This window comes from Ceratocystis lukuohia, assembly GCF_044167205.1.
Source record: "Ceratocystis lukuohia strain C4212 chromosome Unknown Supercontig6_pilon, whole genome shotgun sequence".
In the NCBI taxonomy this organism is placed as follows: Eukaryota; Fungi; Ascomycota; class Sordariomycetes; order Microascales; family Ceratocystidaceae; genus Ceratocystis; species Ceratocystis lukuohia.
The window spans coordinates 2,465,711-2,486,845 of record NW_027263525.1 but is presented as its reverse complement, the minus strand read 5'-3'; the positions used below and the strand labels follow the sequence as shown (position 1 = coordinate 2,486,845).

Sequence of the window (21,135 nt, the reverse complement as noted above, 5' to 3'; positions counted from 1 at the left end):
ACTATGGCCGGTGACTAGCTAAAGCGATGCAGTTCCTCTGGTTGCTAGGCATCTAGTGTCTGATATTTTATTATGTGTATTATATTTAAATTGAAACACGCACCATGTCTGGTGCCCGTCCCTGTACTGTAAGGGTTCTAGAAAGCTTCAGAATAGTCGTTCACTTAGGTGCATACATAAGAATAGTCATCGCCCTTTCTTCTCCTATCTGAAGCTATCACAAACACACTAAGAAATACCACCAGTTATCCATTCCACTATCGTCAACCAGTCCTCACGCTAGCTGCAAGGCATCTAAGTTAGTTTTACCCAACATGCCAAGTCGCAAATTTCAGGAGGGTCACCGCATCACTCGATCCAAAACCAGCACAAATACCAACACTGCAATCACACTCACAGTTGAAATATCCGCTGTGCCTTCTATATTTCATTGGCTACGCGCTTTGCCCTCAAAAGCAAAAGACTTTGTCGATCCCTCGACAATGCAAATGCCGCTAGACCCTCTGGGCGCGAGAGATTTCTCCGGCTCGAACAGTTCTTCAAGCACAGAGAGGCCATTAAGCCCGCTCTACTCGCATAAGCCCTTCCTTGATAGGATTGCGCCTTACCTCAATCCATCTCGGCGCCAGCGGCTCCAGCGCTACCGTCGTGTGTCAGCCAAGTCCCGTACCGAATCACGGAAAACCTCACATCCTCCAACCCAGCCAATCAATGCGGCTGAAAAATACAAAGCACCCCAGAAGAAAGAATCGCTGGTCAAAGATCCACTATTTCTGCGATGAGTGCGTCATGCAAGATCCGTGCATGAAGCTTATTTTGTTGCTGTGGAGCGTTGATACTGGGACTAGAGTAGTAGAATGAGGGCTGCTAACTGAGATTTTGAGCACCTAAAAGCCAAGGAGCATCTCTCTCGATTGCAGCAAGCATGTGCGATGGTGAAATCAACAATCCAGTAAGCGCTTTTGTAAACAACTTTGAAGAATGGCTGGCCCGGACGTTGTCCACAAGCCGAGTTTGCGCCAAGCTGAGCTCGGTGCCTATTTCACCATCCAAAGTAGGCTTTGTTGCCTCTTTTTCATCACCAGACTGCATAGCTGTGGGTTTGGAAGCATTCCCCTCAACTCCGACGTGGTCCTTTTCTCTGCCTTTTTCTGCTAGTGTCACCCGGGGCGACTTCTGAGTCTTTGGGCTTGCTGATTTTATTGTTGTCTTTTTAGTTACAGCTCCACGTATAGGCCCCTTTTTCTGAGGGGTTGTATCATTTTGGGGTTCTTTTTTATTTTTCTTGTTAGGGCTGGTCTTTGTGACAGTAGCATCAGTAGCCTTGACTTTCGCAGGTAATGCAATTTTTGGATTGGTCTTTGTGGCAGTGGCATCAGTAGCCTTGACTTTCGCAGGTGATGCAATTTTTGGATTGGTCTTTGCCTTCTTTTTCGGTGATTTACTGTTGGCTTTTTCCTCTTCGGCCTTTTCCTCCGTTTTTCGCTTCCTTGAACTGCCTGTTACTGTTGCAACAGCAGGGATTGCCTTTTTTCTCGATGGCTGAACTCTAGCAGGTTTCTTTTCTGCTCCAACCTTAGAGTCTGAAGCTTTCTTAGAAGGGGAGCTACTGGCTGTATTAGTCTTGCCAGGAGATGCAGTTTCCGTCTTGTCACTCTGGGTATTCTCAGAATCACTTTCACTATCACTGCCATTGGTATTTCCCAATATGTCTACAACAGTAGTCTCCGACAGCGCCTTTTGTGATGCTGTGCTGAAAGGAAGAGTTCGAGGTGGAGGTAAAAAGTCATCAATGCTGCCTCCCACACGAACAGTCTGCACACTTCTTGCTGGGGATGATGTTAGATCCATGTTGTCAAGGCCGTTGTCTGACACCTGGGACAACGAAAATGGCTGCTCAGGTCCAGCCGTAAGGGCTGTAGGCGATTGAACCCGGCTAGTTGTAAACTTCGAGGAGTTTATGAAACGAGGAGGCGGCATTAGCGCTCTACTATCCTGACGAGAAAGACCGGCAGAGACGTTGTCGGACATAGTGTGCGCTTCAACGCCCCCGTATCTCCCTGGGAAACAATCTTGTGAAGAAAGTAAAGGCTGGGAGTGAACCTCAATATCCGAGGCAAAACATGCTGGGCGCTGGTGGAATTCTCTATTAAACGGGCTAGAGCGGCCTGGAAAGTCTCTCCCTTCGGCAAAATCATAACGGGAAGACGAGATGGGTGGCTCCTTACAGAACGACTGGGAATGAGGAGAAAAGGTCTGATCACTGATACCAAAATCAAGACCCTGGGATCTGAATGCATTGGATACTGGAGCTGGCGAGGCACTATGGACACTTCGATAGGGGGCAACTGCGTGAGTATTAGGGCCGGTCGTGAACGGAGAAGCCGTGGTGCCCCGGTGAACTGTCCCCTGTCCCTTTTGAGCAATGAAGGGCTTGTAATTAAGATTGAGGCCTTCAAAAAGACGGATGATACGCTCGAAGTCTAGTTCCATTCTGAACTCTACCGAAAGTACACGAACGATCTATTAATGTCAGTAAGATCTCACGTGCAAGTCATGACTGGTATTGTTTGCCTACAGTAGAAGGTGAGCCAGTTTCATATTTCATTACTAGGCGGGGAAACTTGGACTGTATTTCATAACGCCGGCCACCCCTGTTGCTGAGAAAGTCACAGAGATTTACCCTATTCTGTGCAACAACCATTTATCAGTCAACCATCACATATCGATAATTTGAGCCACGGGTAACTTACGACTTGTTCCGTACCGCATTGCAGCGACATCACAACGCTCTCGTAGATTGTCCCTCCAGCCCCCATACCATAAGCAGAGGTTTCAACCCTGAATCCTAGGGACACTTGGTGACCAAAAGCAGATTTATCTGTAGTTTGCTTTGTACGAGGGTCATGATTAGCGACAACGGCCCTCGTTAAATCGATAGAAGTATGCGGTAAGCTGAGAATAGATGACATCGCATCGATGATAATGGATGCTAGACCCAGGTTGAAGACATTTACAGGGAAATGAGAGTGAGAAAATAGTTGTCAGGTGTGAAAGCGATTACGTGCCCTAACATCGTGTGATTTTGTGTGCCTAGATAATATTGGAAGGCACCGAGTTTGCCCAGGTAGTTTCCCATTTCATAGCAAAATCAGCAATTAGCATAGGTTGATAGTATAGATGAGCCCTAAGACGCCTACCAATATTATAAACCCAATACAATTCGCTAATACTAACAACCAGACGCGATTTTATCGTTGTCATTAACGATTCAAGTATTATCAAGTGGTGTAAGTCAGTAACCTTAGTCTTTTGCTCCCACCAGTCAGTCACGTGCTGATAGCACCTAGAAAACAAGGCCTGACTATGTGGGTCCTCTTCCTGGCCAATGCTCAAGTTTAATTGGCCGGCGCAAAATACCAGCCTTTCCCTTGTCGTTTGTCGCGTTCTAGGTCCAGCCTTTTCAATCTACTTGTGAAGCAACGCGACAAGAAAGCTAAGAAAAAAGTCTACGGGCAACGAAGAACTGCGATAGCAACCAAGGCTTGCTGTAGCGCTCATTCTCTCAATATCTTCCGCTTATTATCGATATCTTCGATATTCAGTGTGCCTTAAATTATAGGCCCCGAAGCATTGCGTGTGCCTTGTCTATTTTTTTTTACCCGAGCGGACTTTTCTAGCCTCGCAACGGTCTTCTTCGCTACTGTTGATAGAGACTCCCCCCCCCTCAACTTGCTTTGCGCGATTCAGTCCAGATCACCGCCGAAACCAACCCCGCCCAGCATGACTTCTACAGGCGAGATCGAACTCCACAGAATCGACCGGACTTCAGAATACATTGAGTTCATTGATAAGGTCCGCAGCTACCACAACGAACGTGGGACCAATTTCGATTCCGAGCCAAGAGTTGGAAACATTCACCTAGATCTGTTTAAGGTTTTCAAACATGTTGTGGCAAATGGCGGCTATGACAAGATCTCGGATGAAAAGCTTGCCTGGCGTCGGATCGCCAATGAGCTAGGCATCATCTCTTCTAACGAGGCATCCACAGCCTTTGCGCTTAAGGAGAAATTCTACAAGAACTTGGCGGCCTACGAAATTAAGTTTGTGCATAACCAGGAGCCTCCTCCAAAGGACATTCTCGAGGATGTCACGGCCAAGGGAGCTGGTCTTTTGACGAGAACAAGGGAAAACTATCGTGGATACAAGCGCGAAAGCACTATGGGCTTCGAGCCCGCTGTAGACCTCAACTCGCCCGCCCGAGCCTCGGCAGCCTCCAATACTCCCCTCTCAGCCCGTGCCTCCCGTGGTCTACGTGAGACCCCTGCCCAAAGAGTCATCTTTCAGCCAGACACCGGCCCGTCCAGGCAGTCCCGAACAGCTCCTCGCCAACATGCCCCTATGGGTCACGGGACGCCAACACCCGGAAACCATCACCTCCACCAAAACCACGGCCACCAACAAATGCACCAGAACCTCGGCCACCCTCACCCAATGCATGGCCATCCAAGTGTCGCGCAACCACACATGATACCACAACAACCACGCATTCCCCGCAATTATGGCGTTTACAACGAGAAACTCGATTTAGTCGATGCACCAACAGAGCCTTATGATCCTAAAATAACCCTGACAATCAACGTCAAACCTGTTGATACTCCTGGCAACAATCATGCAGAGTTTGTGCGCAGGCGACAAGCAGACAGGCTCTCCGCCGCGGGCGGCCCCAGGCCACCCTTCCAGCCCGGTAGTACGTATCGCCCATTATTCATGCTTCATTTGAAAGCAAATTCGCAATTCCATTTGTATCTGCTCTAGTTCTAACTTTAGTTGTGCTCCAGGAGGTTACGAAGGCCCCAACATCTATCTCCGCTGTCTATACGCGCTTCGGTCTGGACTCAAGGAAGAGCAAACCTATGCACTTAACCATCTTGTCAAGATATCGTACGAACGGGGTGACAAATACAAATTTGAGTCGTTTCCCGGCCTAGTTGAGGGTCTAGTACAAAAGGCTCTAGAAGTTGGATCATATTTCTACAACGTCAACTGGAAAATCAACTGGGTCTCGGGCCCAGCCAACACCGATATTGGTGCATTGGACGGCCTCCAAAACTGCCCTGATATCCTCGATCGCATTGCCAAGCTCACCCCCAAGGATGTCCAGGATGAGATTCAGCCAGCAGAATTTTCAGACGGCCTAACGCTCTCCAATGAAGCCCTCCTGACCCTCCGAAACATGGTTACGCTGCCAGAGAACGCGCATTATCTCTCAGAGTTTGCACCCGCCCGAGACTTGCTGTGTGTTATCCTTAACTTGCCCAACCTGGAGTCGACAGTTGAATTGAAACATGCTGCCCTTGACATTGCAGAACAAATTACGCCGTTCCTTATTCTACCGTCTACCGACCCGCTTTATATCAGCCTCCTAAGTCAAATGACGTCCAATGATAGAGGTGTCATTCTTTCTTCCCTACGCGCTCTTGGTCGTATATCAATGAATCTAGAAGCCGCAAACACGCTAGAAAACGTCCCTGTTGAAGTTCTTGAGCGCATCTACCAGTATGTATTGCTAGGTGATGAAGAGCTGATTGATGCCGGGCTCGATTTTCTGTATCAGTACACAGCGGTGGTCTCCAATGTTGAGAAGCTCGTACGTGGCGACTTCACCATCCAACTTATCACATACCTTGTGCTGCTACTCTCTCACGGTGCAAAGCATTTCACCAACGAATTTGTTATAGAGGCCGAGAAGACGCTTCCTGCACCCTTAGAAATAGCAACATTGCCTGGCGACCTCCTAGACAAGTTCATGGCTATTGATGAGCCTGAGCGAGTGCATCGATGGATCCAATGCTGCTTTGAGGAGGATGCACAGTCACATATTACACAGTTGTCCGCATGGCAAGCCTATCAAGATGCATTTGTATCACGTCTCAAGGCACGAGATCTTACCATGATAACACCGGCAGACTTCATACGCAACTGCACCACAGCCTACAAGAACGCTATGCCGCAGGTTGTAGAGAACAACAATGTGCAAAAGTTCATTATCAAAGGCATCCGACCACGCGTTAACCCTGTCAATCTTGACGGCCAGCCTTGCAAGGCCTGCAGATGGGCAGTAGTTAACCCCGAAACTAAGACCAAGAGCAAATGCTCCAAGTATCACCTTGGTTCCCGGGATATGCTCAATCACATTTTGATCGACCATCTACAAGAGAAGGCCCAGGAAAACGGCAAGCTAGCCAATCGCATTGCCAAATTCACTTGTCAATGGACAGGATGCAAGCGTAACAAGGAGGAGCGCGAGATGTCTCTCCTTGAATTTGCCAACCATATCCGCACACATACATCTAGCCTATGGACTGCCCCTATTGTTGCACCTACTGAAAAGAGCGATTCTCCTACTCCAGTCCCATATAATCATGGCAGCGTGCCGCCGTGTGAGTCTGCAACGCCATCAGCTTCCAATACGCCGAAACCTCCAACACCGGCACAGCTCCCTGCCAGCAATGTCTCTGGAAAAAAGAACCCTAGCGACAGCAACAATAGCGCCGCAAAAAAACAAAAGGACTGGATTATTCCTCGCAAGACAGTCAAGGTTGTCAATGTCGAGACAGCCATGACGCGAGACGAGCAGAACCCTAACGCTCCGTTGCAGACTGGTGGTATCCCACTTAGTGCTGTTCTAGTGCTACGCAATATTGCGCGCAATATGAGGGACAATGCGGATGTTGAGGGCAAGGAACAGAGTCGCAAATCCTTGTTGTTTTCGGGCTCATTAAACGATTTATTCCGTATCATGGCAGAGAACCGGGCTTTGGTAAGTCAGACAAACGAATACTTGTCTATTATCTCATCAATAATGTATGCTAACTGTACTCTTTTTCCTTGCATCAGGCTTTCCATGTGTCTACCCTAATTCATGCCATAACGGAGTAATAGTGTCATCCGAGGATAGCATGGATAATGAGAAGGAGCCAGGAGACGAGACGCAAAAAGCGGCCCAACGCTTGCGTGGACAAATTCATCTTCAAGTGCAGGTGGTCGTAAAGACCATGGGATGGCTATTTAACGCCGAGATATAAAATGCATTCTTTTCCGGTTGAGGGGGCGAACAACGATAAAAGTCTAGAACTCGTAGGTTTGTCTTGCGCTTTTCCTTCTGGGTACCGCTGTTTTACATTGCAGCTCGTTCGGCTCCGTTTCACTTTGTTTGTTCGCTTGATGATTCTTTCTTTGGTTGGCTTGGTAATTCGGACTAGAACCTCTTTTCTTGCTTCCCGTGTTTCCTTGTCACTACACTGTTAAAGCTAGGCGTATTTGTTTAGGCGTCTGGTTTTTTTTTTTCGTTTTGTGCTTGCCCACAATCAAGACTTCCTTTCTGTTAATCTTTTCCGGGGTCACGATAGTTTTCTCCTATGCGCTAAATCCGACACTTGCTTTTGCCTTTAGGCTTGCATATGTACCTATTAATATAGAACCATATTAGCTGCACTCAATGAGGAGAAGGAGGCGAAGAAAAAGATCGTGAAAGTTTTTGTATGCACACCCCCTTGTTGGGAGCAGTTCCTTTTCGTGGGGTGCATTATACACATAGAGACACCCTCATTTGTCCAAGCTTGCTGTATCAACAGCTGTCAAGTTTGACGAACATCCGCATCGTGGAACGATCTTTTTAAAGTGCTTGCCTTAACGATTCTATAAGATTCGGATTGGATATTTGACACGGCTGTGTGTGATGTCGACATCGAAAAAAAAAGATAGCCGACGAATAGTAGTCTAGTATGCACTAAAAATTATATGTGTGGCTTTTTCGGTGTCAGATTCTGATATCGTGAGTTTCTTGGCATAGGGAGCACGAAAACCTGAGATATGAACGCGCCAATAAATCAATACGACAGTAGAGTTTTCGGTGAGTAAGAACCTAAAGCGACCAATTAAAATTGAGCGGGAAAAAACATAGGAATACAGGCTCCTACATCTTGGACGCAATGAATCGATCTCTGCGGGTGCCCGAAAGCCACCACCGAGTCTGGCAAATCTCGCAATCATGAACACAGGCACAAGCTCAAAACCAAACACAAACAGACACAGGCACAGACACCCAAAACGTGACTTTGTGTCACATGGCCCTTTGTATGTTCGTGTCCCCTAGTCAGTAAAAAAGGAAAAGAGAAAATAATGAGACGACAGAAAACTCTGTTGGGTCATATGACCAACTTCTCTACCACCGAACCACGGACTAAACGAAATGAGGCTTGAAACCTTGAGCGACGGCATGGCGCGGCCTGGGACCTACCTACTTTCTTGTTGTCTCCTTAGGTGTGCAGCAAGGAATCTCAGCATGTCAAACGGAAGGGGGTTATGGCAACGTACCAACTAGGATGAGTGAGGGGGAAGCTTGGGCGATATGGATACCTTTTTCTCCTGTTGATTCATCCATCCATTGAAAGGGAAGACAGAGGACAGACAAGCCATGGACAATTCAAGAAGCAACGAAAAAAAGGGGAGAAATCCCATATTCCTGTTTCCCCGGAAGCCACTCCGACAAATAGATGATAAAGAACAAAGATCTAAAGATCACACACCCCCCCCCCCCCCCCCCGGCTCTCGTCTTGATTCCTGATTCGAGAAGAAAGGAAAACCTTTACTGGCCACATGACCATCTTGAGAGACAAGCCTGGCGTGGATAGAAGAGATAGAATGCCCTGGTCGTGGTGCAACCTTAGGATTAGTCCGGCAAATGCAGTGCGCACAGCCCACAGCCAGAACACAAAGAGGGGAGAAAGAGGTTGGCCAGAGCTTATCGTTTCCGAGCAAACCATAAAGGGGAAAATTATGAATGGGGGTATCGGATGTCGAATATAGGTGTATGCTGTGGTCACACCTACAGATACAGCGCACAAAATGAAAAAAAGTGAGAGCACAAAAATAAGAAAAGCAAAATACAGGCGATATACAGAAGGTCCTTCCTTAATCATGGCATGCCCTAGCAAGGACACAGCAGGCAACATCTCCCAACTAAATGGCAGGTGCCTTGCTTTGTCATGATAGGTTTTTCGCTGCTACCTGGGCTAAGCTGGGATTAGAACACACCATACACACTACCTACTCCTCCTTTCTCATTGTCTTCGTCTTTGTCTCGTTCTCATTGTCGTTCCATTTTCACTAGCTATATCAAAGACAGGTAGGTATCAATAATCCAGCCCACTATATTTTCCCTCTTTTCACCTCCTGTAACTTTGATATCATCTCCTCTCTTCCACTGACTGGCATTCCAGCTTACTATGCAAGGGAAGCAATACCGGAGTTTAGATTGCGACCAGATTTAGAGGAAAGCAAGCTGGCTGAAAAATCAGTTCATCCCAAACAGTCCATTTTTATCGATCGTGGTTCTGCAGTTGCTTCCAAGTTTCCTGTTGCCACCGTTACTGTTGTCGTAGCTTCCCATCCAAATCCCCCACACTTCCTTTAGGGTGTGGGTCAAGCCAGCCTTGCTTGCGCTCCGCAAATTCAACCAACCCGGCTGAACCTTACCTCTACTTCACGATAGTTAGCCCAGCCAGCTCTTGCCCTTTCGTTGCAAGGGTTGTACTAAGTGCTAAACCAAGCTGAGCTACCCCTGTTCTGCTCACCTTGGTCCATTAGCTTGTCAATGTCAAGCTTTTTGACCTTCTTTTCTTCCACCTAATAACAAAAGGAACCTTTGTTTGCCTCCTGCCTTTTGTGATAGTAGCCCCAAAGAGATTAGCCCACCCCATACTAGCACTTGGCTATCACCACAGGCATAAACCTCGACACCTCTGTGGCTGCCACAGTGGCTTCATTCCTACCTGCATTATGTGTTTTATTCATTATTCGCTGACCACGTCGTCTGTCTCACTTCGTTCGCCTGCATGTTTTGTCCCCATACTGGCGCTGCGGCCCGTTTCGCTTCTTTCCACACTATTAGCTACACCTGCGCTTTATTTCCTCCTAGAAATTTTTGCCCATCATGCTTCTCTCTTAGTTGCGGGGGGCAGAGGGGAATGCCCTTATTACGATCATCTCCCTAACAACTTGGCAAGACAAAGTTCCTGGCATACCATCCGCGTGACCATAGAGATTGGAATGGAGAGTGTTTGTGGGGAATAAACTCGGAAACCTGTGTATTGTTTGTTCCCCGAAGCTCCATAGGTTAATTGCAAGGTCAATTCGCAGTTTAAAGCGGGAGAGGGCAAGGCCACGTTGATATGGTGTTAGAACTACATAAAATAGGAGATAAAACTATAAAGGATACTTGCAATCAGGGTTCTCGTATCCACAAGTCTACCCAACCAACAAGAGCCGCTCATCGGCCTCGCTGTTGACCGCCCCCATTATTAATATGGGCTAGCACTCAACCCCCTAGAGGCTCAAGCTTCTTCTGTCCCAAACCACACACACACAATAGCTTCAAGCTTCTTACATTGTGTTGACCCTTGCTTGGCACCAGGTGGGGCCAGAGCTTTGTTGCGCGTGAAGCTCAAAAGGGAATAAAATTTCACACGCCCCTACCTACAGTTGTTCCGTCTTTCGTCTTTCTTTTTTTCGTGCTGAATCCATCTAACTTTTAATGACTTTGATTATGCTGCTGAGTTGCAGGTTTCCACAGTGAGCCAGGTATCACCTCTGAATAAAGACACCAATACGGCACCGGTACACATGCACTTGCCTAGTATACAACAGCAATTGCTTCTTTTTGCTGTAAGCCCTGTGTGATATAGGGCAAGCTGTGCTGCTTTGCCCTAATGGACTGCCCACAAGAAATAGACATAAAACAACTGCAAGCTTGCTTGAGGCAGGTCACTTGACCTGGCCTAGCTTGCTGTTACCCGTTACCACACCACACCCAAGTGCCATGCCCTCTATAGCCTCCTCACCTCACACCACTTAAATATTCCGAAAACATACACTCCAGCCTTGCGCTCATTTACCACAGCGGCTACCATTAACCTCGCGGTGTGTACCTCCCCCTCATCCTTTTGTCACATGAATTTTGCGTCCCCGTACAAATTCAATATTGCTCAAGTGGGCGCATTATTACATGCTACCTTTTTCTTTTCTCCTTGATCTTTTTTTTCTCTCTCACCCCTCCTCCCCGATCATCCCATCCCATGCATCATCAACTCTATCCACCCTGTGAGTGGGGTGGCAGAGTACAAACCCTTACAAAATAGCATAGAGCAGAACTAGACAAGAAAAGAAACCAGGACAAATGCTATCGGGTCAAGTGAATTACCTTCTGTAATAACCGCCACTGATTCGATTCATGTTTGCTTGTCAAGCCTTCTTGTCCCTTTGCCATATGTCTTATCTTTCTTCATCCTCATTTGCTCCCACAATATCCAACTTTTTGGGCCTCGTGGAAACTAATAATTTGCCACTATCTACCGTCTTAACTTTATCTTGTCAGCTGTCCCTTTTATGGGCAAAATAAAGAATTTCTAGAGGCTGGTCGGTGGGTTGTTTTCAACGCGGGGGGCACGCACATGCGGTTGACCGACGAGTTATTCTCCTTTCTTTCATTTTATCCCCCCCTCATCTTTCGAATTTCCTTGTTTTAATCTTCATCTTGTTGTTTGTATGTCTTGTGCAACTAAGTCCACTCCTCTTTTCTCTGATTTCACGCCCCGAAGTGCTCTAGCCCACTATTTCGTGATCCTTTCATGTCTTCTCTTCTACTATCTTTCGCTTCGAATGCAACTCAACTGTCGGTCCCACCTTTTACTTGACACCCCCCCCTTTCATGTCAGCCAAAATACTAGCAGTGGCAGCAACAACAACTCGGTCTAGGTCTCTCGGCTCCCCCTGGGCTCTATAGGGATCAAGGGCTGGAGAGCCTCTAAACGGCCTTGTTTTTTTTCATTATTCTTTCTCATTTACTTGATTAGAGCCTTGAAAATAGGTTAGGTTAATATTTCTCAACACCAAGTGTGGAACGGGGAGAAGGATGACCAGAAGGGAGGAGAATTGAGAGGAAGCAAGTTTACACGTTTCCTCTCTTTTTTTTTTTTTTTTTCCTTTTTACATTGCTTTGCTGACCTGGCCACCCCCTTACGAACAAACAGCATCCACTAAAAGTCTAACCCCGACACTGTTTTGGGCTTGAGTGTGAGTGAAGGCTGAGCCACAGCTTCCATGTCCCAAGTATAAAACTGGCTTTCTCCCATCCCATTTCCTGCCCATCAGTCCTCTTGTTCCTCACTCACAATTCATCCTGACCATTTCCCCATCATCACTTCGCACACTATCTTCTTTATCTCTATCTATCCCTCCTTGCTAACGTACGATCATATCTAGTCGTGCGATCTCCCATAATCTTATTCATATACATACACAATACACAATGGCCTCTCGCATCGCCTCTTCCAACCTTGCGCGGTTCGCCACCCGCATGGTCCGTCCTGCCCAGAACAACTCTGCTTCATTGGGTGCTCGTGCTTTCTCTACTGGCAAGATCAGCAGCCTGAAGGTCACCGGCGCTAAGAACGAGATTGTCCGGGAGAAGGAAGTTCCCGTGTCAGTCTACGCCTCTGACGGCAAGGGTAGCAACAGCGCTTCTTCTGACCACTTCACAATCCCCGTTAAGGCCACTGGTGCTCCTACCGGCACCCCCGCCCCCCCTGTTGCTGATGACAATGTTGCTCCTTTGACCCAGGCCCAGTACGATTCTCTTCCCAAGACCATGAAGAGCATGTCGCTAATGGGCAAGGTCGTCATTGTCACTGGGTAAGCTTCCACTCTGTCTTTCTAATAAAGTTGCATAATTTACTAACTCGGTTCTGTAATTAGTGGTGCCCGTGGTCTGGGTAACAGCATGGCTCGTGCCTGTGCCGAAGCCGGCGCCCGTTCCATTATCCTGTTTGATGCCAACCAAGAGCTTGGTGACCAGGCTGCCGAAGAGTTGCACAGCAAGACTGGCCTTCCCGTCACCTTCTTCAAGGTCGATGTCCGTGATGGCGCTGCTATCAATGCTGCTGTTGACTCCGTGGTCCAGAACTTCGGTGCCCCGGATGTTTTGGTCAACTCTGCCGGTATTGCTGAGTAAGTCACCATTATAATGGTCATGTTTTTAAAAGCTCCCATACTAACATATTTGTCTAGCTCTAACATCAAGGCTGAGACTTACGACCCTGCCATGTTCCGTCGCTTAATCGACATCAACCTGAACGGTTCGTTCCTCATGTCACAGTCTGTCGGTCGTGCCATGATGGCCGCCGGAAAGCCCGGATCCATTGTTCTGGTTGCCTCCATGTCTGGCTCCATTGTCAACTACCCCCAGGAGCAGTGCTGCTACAATGCCTCCAAGGCTGGTGTCGTCCAGCTTGGCAGATCCCTTGCTGCTGAGTGGGCCAAGCACGACATCCGTGTTAACTGCATCAGCCCTGGTTACATGGACACTGCCTTGAACAACGTTCCCGCTCTGGATGCCCAGAAGAAGATCTGGAAGAGCTTGACCCCTCAGGCCCGCCTGGGTGCCGTTGATGATCTGAACGGTCTCTGTGTGTTCCTGGCCTCAGACTCGTCTGCCTTCATGACTGGCTCCAACGTCCTGATTGACGGTGGCTACACTTGCTACTAAGCTTAGTGACCAGCTGTATATTGCCGTTACGTCTACTCTCTGTTTCATATTGTTTCCTTGAGGGGATGAACAGTATGAAGCCACGGCCTGCATTATGCATAGTACGCTCGTAGTAGAGCAATCTCTTTTTCCATACTCTTTTTTACGACATACTTAATTGCGCAGATATCAAGGTCAAGTCGCTCCACGGGTGATGGAGCCGGGTTATGTTTGTATGGGGGCTCCAAGGAAGGAGCCGGTTTTCGAATGTTTTCTGTTTAATGCACCGTTTTTTTAATAGATGTGGGACTTACATTTAAGTATGAAATTCTGAAAATACATGCCCAATTATGAGATGAAGCTGAGACTTGTGATGATCAATGGAAACTACCTGAGTACATCAGTCATTTGAATTATAGCTGGTGGCAAGGTTCAAACGCTAAAAATGAGCGACAAGTAAATTAAAACGCAAGTAACGCCGTTCATGTATGCATGGTGACTTGTTGATAAAGAAGCTGCCCGAAAGTACGTTTAAAGTACCAGAAACAGGCTTGAAGTAGAATTTTGGGCAAGACGAGACTTGGCAAGTACTTACGTATAAGAGGCACCGCAAAGTGCCAGCTAAGCTAAGCAAAAGGATCAAAACAGCGGAGAATGTGTCAGAATTGATGTCATATGTTGACTGATGAGGAAGGAGAAACGCAAGTATAAGAGGGCAGCGGTGGAGGCGGCTGGGCTGGAAAAGAAAGAACCTTACGAGTCGTCAAATTTCGCTCCCATCGTTCCCCCTCTTCTATTCAGTAACTTGTTGAGATTTTGTTGAATTCTCGGCTTTATTATCGTTGTTTCTTCTGAACAGACTAAGTCCTACTGTCATCATGCCGTACCCTGACACTTTCCGCGGGTTTGCCATAACAGCCCCAGAGAAGTTCAAGGAACCGGTGCCCTACGAGGTAAGTCATTGCTCATGGATTCAATGTCCACTACTTCCTTCCCTCTGTCTTACCCCTCTTGTCATCTCTGCGAAACGTTCTGATTAACTCCTCCGTCCCTATTGTATAGTTTAAACCGAAGCCATTCGGTGAACACGACATCGATATCAAAATCGAAGCCTGCGGAGTCTGCGGCTCAGATCTCCATACGGCTAACGGCGGTTGGGGTAACGACAAATGGCCCATAGTTCCCGGCCACGGTACGTCCAAAACGCCACTTCTCTGTCTTTCCGGCTAAACACTGGTAATAGCACAACCAATGATCATATAGCAAAAAGATAAACCCCACCTTACCACAGCTAACCTGTCAAACCCTAGAAATCATTGGCACTGCGCTCAAGGTCGGTAGCAAGGTAACAACGGTCAAGCCAGGCGATCGTGTTGGAGTAGGCGCACAGGTGCTTTCATGTATGGAATGTGATGATTGCAAGAATGACAACGAGACGTACTGCGCGCAGTGGATCGATACCTACGGTGGCCAGTACCGTGATGGGACACTATCGCAGGGCGGATACTCATCACACGTGCGTGCCCACGAGTTCTACACCTTCCTGATCCCCAAGGAGCTTGAAACTTCGGCTGCGGCTCCCATGCTCTGTGCGGGCATCACAGCATATTCGCCGCTCCGCCGAAACGGCGCAGGACCAGGGAAGAAGGTCGGCATTGTCGGGATGTAGGTAACTTCCAAGTGGTTATTTGTCTTCCCTTCTCCCATCTAAAGCAGCCCCGTTACTAATCCTCTTATCTAGCGGTGGTCTTGGGCACTTTGGCATCCAGTTCGCCAAAGCCCTAGGCGCTGACACTTATGCACTCTCGCACTCAGCCAAGAAAAAGGACGATGCTTTAGCCATGGGTGCCAAGGACGTAATTGTCACTAGCGCCGACGACTGGGACGTGCCACATCGTCGAAGCTTTGACCTAATTATCTCAACGGCCAACGTTTTCGGCCTTGATCTTGGCAAGTATCTTGGTCTACTCAAGGTTCATTGCAAGTTCATTTCCATCGGCCTGCCCGATGGAGACGGTTGGAAGCTTAAGCCGCAGGACCTGATGACTAACGGTGCCTTCATTGGGTCGAGCCACTTGGGCTCACGCAAGGAGATGCAGGAAATGCTGCAGCTTGCTGTGGACAAAGGTGTCAAGACATGGGTTGAGACTATGCCCGTGAGTGCTGAGAATGTTGGCAAAGCACGTAAGTAACCCTCCCTATAGAAAGGCCAAAACGGCGGCAAATGTGGTGGCGACATCTTCATATGAACTAACATGACATTTCCGATAGTGGCCAAGCTTAGCGATGGAAAAGTGCGCTACAGAACAACTCTTGTGGACTACGATAAGCAGTTCAAATAAATACACATAGTTATGTCACATATATATACATAGCTACTCGTATGAATAACAGATGGCATCTCGTTGGCAATAATATTCTAGTGCCCGGTATATTATAATATTATAACACTTAAACTTACAACCTTTGAGTTGGCCTATCATTATTTTTTAGCCAAGTTTCCTCCCAGTTTATAATACAAAGGAAGGGGTTTTAATGACCATGATATCAGCCCCGATGAACAAAAAAGAAACGAAAAAAAAAACAAAGCATCATGACGCTCTTGAAATGAAGGCAAAAAGAGATTGGGTGAGGTTGACATGGAATCCCCGCCTGGCCTTGGAAAAAGCCTAGCGTCATCGTGTTTCTCATGAACCTTGAGATATACAGCAAAAAAAAAAGAAAACAGAAAAACAAAAACTCCCAAGACAAAAAACGCCGAGTTATGAATCGCACGTCATCTAGAACTTGTTGAGGCCCTCCTTCACCGCCTCCAGCATCAGCTCACGAGCCATCACAACGCCATCAGGCGAGCCAATGATCTCAATCGCCTGTTCAGCTGCGTTGGACTGGGGGACGTTGATCTTGCAGCCACTCTGGTTGCGGATAGACTTGACCTTGCTGCCACCGGAGCCAATGATGAAACGGTAGGACTTAGTGTCAGGCAGGGTCAGGAAAGCAGTGGTGTCGCTGTTCTTGGACTGCGCCAGGGCGGTCTGGATGGCCTTCTTGGCCTTCTCGATGTTCTCGGGAGAGCCACGGAGGATCCAAGGGATCTCACCAGTCTCAGTAGACTCGGCAGTCTGCACTGTAGACCACGAGTAGGCATCAACGGCCGCATCAGGGTCATCGGTAATCAAGGGCAAGGCACCGCCAGTAGAGCGGATGGCCTCAGGCTTGGCAGGGATCGTCTGACCGGCATGGTCAACGCGCACATTAAAGTCGTTGCGTAGACGGCGGAAGATCTGCCCGTTGTTGGAGATTGAGTGATGCATGTTGCGGGGAATTTGGATAGTTTCACCCTCCTGTTCCTTGACCAGGGTAGCAATGTGCTCCTTGGCAGCCTCGACGTTCTCAGGACGACCAGTCACTTTAACGTTGCTGTTGTTTTCACCCTGGCGGGGAATATCTAGAGATACACTGAACTTGGTTTCAATTCCACGCTTAACATCGCCACCACGGCCAATCAGAGAGCGGTGCTGGTCGATAGGGACATCAATCATTTCCGAAACTTGACTATCCCACTCGGCAACCTTGGCGGTGATGGAATCAATAAGCTTCTGCACAACATCGGTGCGGCCTTCCAGCTTGATGGTGTTGCCGTCAGTTTCCTGCTTGGGGAACTGGATGGCGCGAGCAAGGTCGCGGCGCTCTACAGAGCCGCCAGCAGCCTGGACAAGATCACGAATACCCATACCACCAGCACCAATAAGGTTCTTGTGATGCTTGCGGTCAACATCGATAGTCTTAACGACAGTGTCAGCAAAGATAGCACGCTGTTCCTTTAGGGCCTTCTCAGCAGCCTGGACCTGAGCCTTGGTACCCTTGATCACGATCTCGACATCCTCGGTATCACGGTTGGGAGGGATATCGATTCTAGCACCAGTGGCTTGACGCAGCTGTTCAAGAGCAGCACCAGACTGTCCAATAATGGAGGGGACCTGCTTCTGCTTAACAACAACAGTGGCAGAGAAAGAATGCTCCTTCAAGTATTGGAATAGAGAAAAGATCTCATCACGGGCCTCATCAGCACCTTTCTTAGGACCACGGATTATAACCTCGTCAGGGCCCTGCTGACGGCGGGGCTTGCCAGCATCGCTGTTGCCGCTGTCGCTGCTCGAGTCTGACGGGGGCTTGGCCACGCGGGGGAAGAAAATGTGAACCTTGTAGCGGGTCTGCAGACGGTTGATAGTAGAGCCCTGGGCACCAATTAGCTCACGGTGGAACTTAGGATCGATCTTTAGGGTGTGGGTAGTCTCATCAGCTAGAGTCCGGGCGAGGGACATTATATGGGTCTTGGCCTTCTCAGCCTTGGCCTTGGGGCCCTTGAGTTCGACCTGGCCGTCTTGGATCTGGATTTCAACATCAAAGTTCTCGCGCATTTCACGGACCTTGGAACCACCCTTGCCAATGAGATGGTTAGCAAACTTCTGGGGGAAGTCAAAGGTTAGGGTGAAGCCACGCTCTAGATCATCCTGGATCTCCTGTTCTAGGAACTTTTCAATCTTGGCACCCATAGAAGTAACAGAGCTAGCAGGACGCGAAGAGCAACACGGGTGCCGCTGGAGGAGACGCGAACAGGGAATTCGCCCTCAGAAAGTCTTGCCTGCTCTGCCTTGATGAAGCGGCGCAGACGCTCGTGGAACTTTACGGGAATGTCCATGGCAGCACTGGTGATGACTTCCTGCTTAGAGACCAGTCCTGAGACATGCTCGGTGGCCTTGTCAAGAGCAGCCTTGAAGGCACCAAGCTCTCCAGCCTGAGGAGCTCCCCGGACATAACTGTGAGCATCAGGGATGGTAGGAGCATCGGATGACTCAAAGACCAAGACAACAGGGCCTTGGGTCTCACCGGACTCAGGAATGACTAGACGAACGCCGTAATCTTCCCGAACGCGAGAAGCGATATTATTGCGTAGATGAGAGTGGAAGAAGGGATCCACACTTAGAGTGCGCACTCTGGAAGGAGGGTAGGCAGCCAGAACGTTGGTAATCTCAGAACGGGCAGTGAGCACGTTGGCAGGATCGCTAATGTACAATTGCCAAGGCAAAGCTCCGTGCTCGGAGAAGGGAGTATCAATAAAGGCGTTGTATGTCTTCTCCATTTCGTTGATGACATTCATCTGGCGAAGGTAGCGGGTGACATTACGGGCATGAGCGGCTGCACCCCCAGGCGCATCGCGGTGCATGCGTGAAATATCGACAGCAGTACACTGAATCTTCATAGCCAGCTCTTCAAAGGTAGAGGTACCGGCAGGCATAGCTGAGCTGGGGCCAATAATGGTGACAATCTCATCGTCATCGGCAGAAGACGGCAGGGCAAAACAGTTAGTTTGGACATAGAAGTCTTCTAGCGAGAAGGCACGGCCACTGAAAATAAACTGCTGGCGTCCACGTTCAATAGGGCACTCGTAGGTCACCAAGAGGTTGTGCAGATCAGAAACACGCTGATCAATTAGAGTCTTGGCTTTGAGGACGGAGGCACGGTCGCCAGTCAGGGAGATGGGGTTTTCCTCAGAAGCCGCAACCTTGCCACTAGGGGAAAAAGCAGTGGCAGCTACATTAGGGATGTCAACGTTGATGCCCAGGTTCTTCTCCAGCGTAGCGGCGTGGGCACCACGGGGACCTGCAATGAAGGGGTAAAAGCGAACAGGAACGTTGCGAAGCTTGGTGACAGCCTTGGCACCACGTTCACGGACAATCTTCATGATTTCGCTCTTGGCAAGAGCAGCAGAAACGGTATTTCCCTCAACAGTAATGAGAATATCGGCATCCTCATCGGCGGCAACGGAAGCAGGGATTTCACTAGCCTTGGGAAAGGTGATGCGGGCACCAGTCTTATCCTCTAGAGACTTGATAGTAGAGCCCTGCTTACCGATAATGAAGGAGCGCACAGATTGGGGGATAGGAACGGAGACAGTAGTCTTGGTGCCGATTTGTTGAACGAGGTCCTTAAGAGCCTGCTGGGCAACATCCTGAGGACCGGTGGCCTCAAAGCGGATCTTGCCGCCAGGCAGCGAGAACATAGAAATGTTGGCACGAGACTTGCGGTTGATATCCTTGATCACATCCGGGATAGGACGACGGAGCTTCTCACGGGGAAGGATGTCCTGGGGGTGGACGGTTACCTGCTCGACATTGCGACCAGGGATTGTGACAGCAGGAGCCGAGGTCCGTGCCGGGCCGGCGTCAGTGGCGGAGGTAGTGACAGAGGCCGGATCGGTAGCACCAGTACCCCAGGTAGGAGGGGCAATAGTTTTACCGGAGCCAGAGCCAAGCTCGGGGAAAGCCTGGGAGTCGCCAAGGTCAATGGCAGGCAGTTTCGCATTGGGAAGGTCTTCATCAGGGACATCCTCAACTTTAACGGCATGATTATGTCTCATGCGATCGGCGTCCGAGATACCGCTCTCAAGGTGGACATTATCATTGTGGACAGGAGAGGCCATTGTTTCGGATCGTGAATTCTGAGCGAAAACACGGACAGGAGTTCGAGTAGGCTAAGCCGGTACTGGGGATACGGAAGATCTGGAAGGGGGTCTATTAAAGAAGCCCCGCTGATGGAGTCGTTAGCAGGCCGTATGTAGTTGGCAGCATTTTGTGAATGAATCAGTAGAATCAATTGATGCAGTGCAGCCAATTCAGATGAACTAGACAAATAAATAGACAAGCAATCATTGTGATGCACAGGCAAGCAGGTCAGGCAACTCAGACCACTAATCACCTAATCCCCAAGCAGAGGAAGGCAGGACAGACTTACTGGCGAGAATTAGCAAGTAATACCAATACGATTCCGATGATTTAGTTTTGATTGATTGTCAAAAGGCGAAACGGCAATTCCAAAAAAGAAAGTGGGAAAGCTATCTTAGTATAATAAAATGAAAAAGAAGCTTCACCAAAGAAGCAAGACAGTAAAAGAAATTGAAGACAGGTGTCAACTCGGCCGGAGCAAGAAGGAAGTCGAACACACAAAGACAATTTGGTTTGTGTAAAAGAGGAAAGAGGAAAGAAAGAAAAGGGAAGGCGGGCCGGAAGACAAACGGATTAAATTGTGGACTATAAGCAGAACTCGGTGGGTACAGTGTCGTAACTATGGGCAGGCAAACGAGAAGAGGGTGATGTGGAAGAAAAAAAGACGAGCTAATGCCCCAGTTTAGAAAGAGCGACAGGGAAGCAAGCTATTTGAGAACAACGTAGCTCCTATGTGGTTAGGGTTAGGGTCACTGAGAGGAGGAAATGTAGGACGATAACACGATACAAGAGCTGCAGAAGGTAGAAGAGTGTGGTTAGCAAAGAGGAAGAACTGCGTAGGCCGAGCAAGTATGACTGAAAGTGCATTTTTTCCTGTATCCTAAAAAGACGTCAGTAGAGAAACATTTCTTTTATCGCCTTGTGGCCGAATTTACGGCCTCGGTGAAGAACAGTTATTCTCGGTGAATGGCGCCAAGGCAACAGCACTGCCAGCCCCACTTACCAGGATCTGTACTAGTAATCACATTTGACCACTTTACACGT

At 48.5% G+C, this 21,135-nt stretch overlaps 5 protein-coding genes across 5 annotated transcripts; 3 read left to right on the top strand and 2 right to left on the bottom strand.

Moving 5' to 3' along the window:
* Positions 1-867: 867 nt before the first annotated feature.
* On the bottom strand, positions 868-2,972 carry HOO65_060592 (uncharacterized protein; the record flags this gene model as incomplete). The annotated part of the gene is made up of 2 exons (XM_071003757.1): positions 868-2,523; positions 2,754-2,972. The coding sequence occupies 2 exons, from the start codon at positions 2,970-2,972 to the stop codon at positions 868-870; spliced, it is 1,875 nt and encodes a 624-aa protein (XP_070857942.1).
* An 811-nt stretch (positions 2,973-3,783) lies between these two features.
* On the top strand, positions 3,784-7,088 carry HOO65_060591 (Chromatin structure-remodeling complex subunit rsc9; the record flags this gene model as incomplete). The annotated part of the gene is made up of 3 exons (XM_071003651.1): positions 3,784-4,750; positions 4,842-6,797; positions 6,946-7,088. 3 exons carry the CDS (start codon positions 3,784-3,786, stop codon positions 7,086-7,088), a joined length of 3,066 nt encoding a protein of 1,021 aa, XP_070857941.1.
* A 5,282-nt stretch (positions 7,089-12,370) lies between these two features.
* On the top strand, positions 12,371-13,606 carry HOO65_060590 (putative d-arabinitol 2-dehydrogenase protein; the record flags this gene model as incomplete). The annotated part of the gene is made up of 3 exons (XM_071003932.1): positions 12,371-12,753; positions 12,817-13,068; positions 13,129-13,606. The coding sequence occupies 3 exons, from the start codon at positions 12,371-12,373 to the stop codon at positions 13,604-13,606; spliced, it is 1,113 nt and encodes a 370-aa protein (XP_070857940.1).
* Positions 13,607-14,463: 857 nt separating this feature from the next.
* HOO65_060589 (NADP-dependent alcohol dehydrogenase 6) lies at positions 14,464-15,927 on the top strand (the record flags this gene model as incomplete). The annotated part of the gene is made up of 5 exons (XM_071003882.1): positions 14,464-14,538; positions 14,648-14,777; positions 14,896-15,250; positions 15,327-15,769; positions 15,857-15,927. The coding sequence occupies 5 exons, from the start codon at positions 14,464-14,466 to the stop codon at positions 15,925-15,927; spliced, it is 1,074 nt and encodes a 357-aa protein (XP_070857939.1).
* A 438-nt stretch (positions 15,928-16,365) lies between these two features.
* HOO65_060588 (RNA binding effector protein) lies at positions 16,366-20,069 on the bottom strand (the record flags this gene model as incomplete). Its single annotated transcript, XM_071003632.1, has 2 exons — positions 16,366-18,129; positions 18,177-20,069. 2 exons carry the CDS (start codon positions 20,067-20,069, stop codon positions 16,366-16,368), a joined length of 3,657 nt encoding a protein of 1,218 aa, XP_070857938.1.
* Between the last annotated feature and the right edge of the window lie 1,066 nt (positions 20,070-21,135).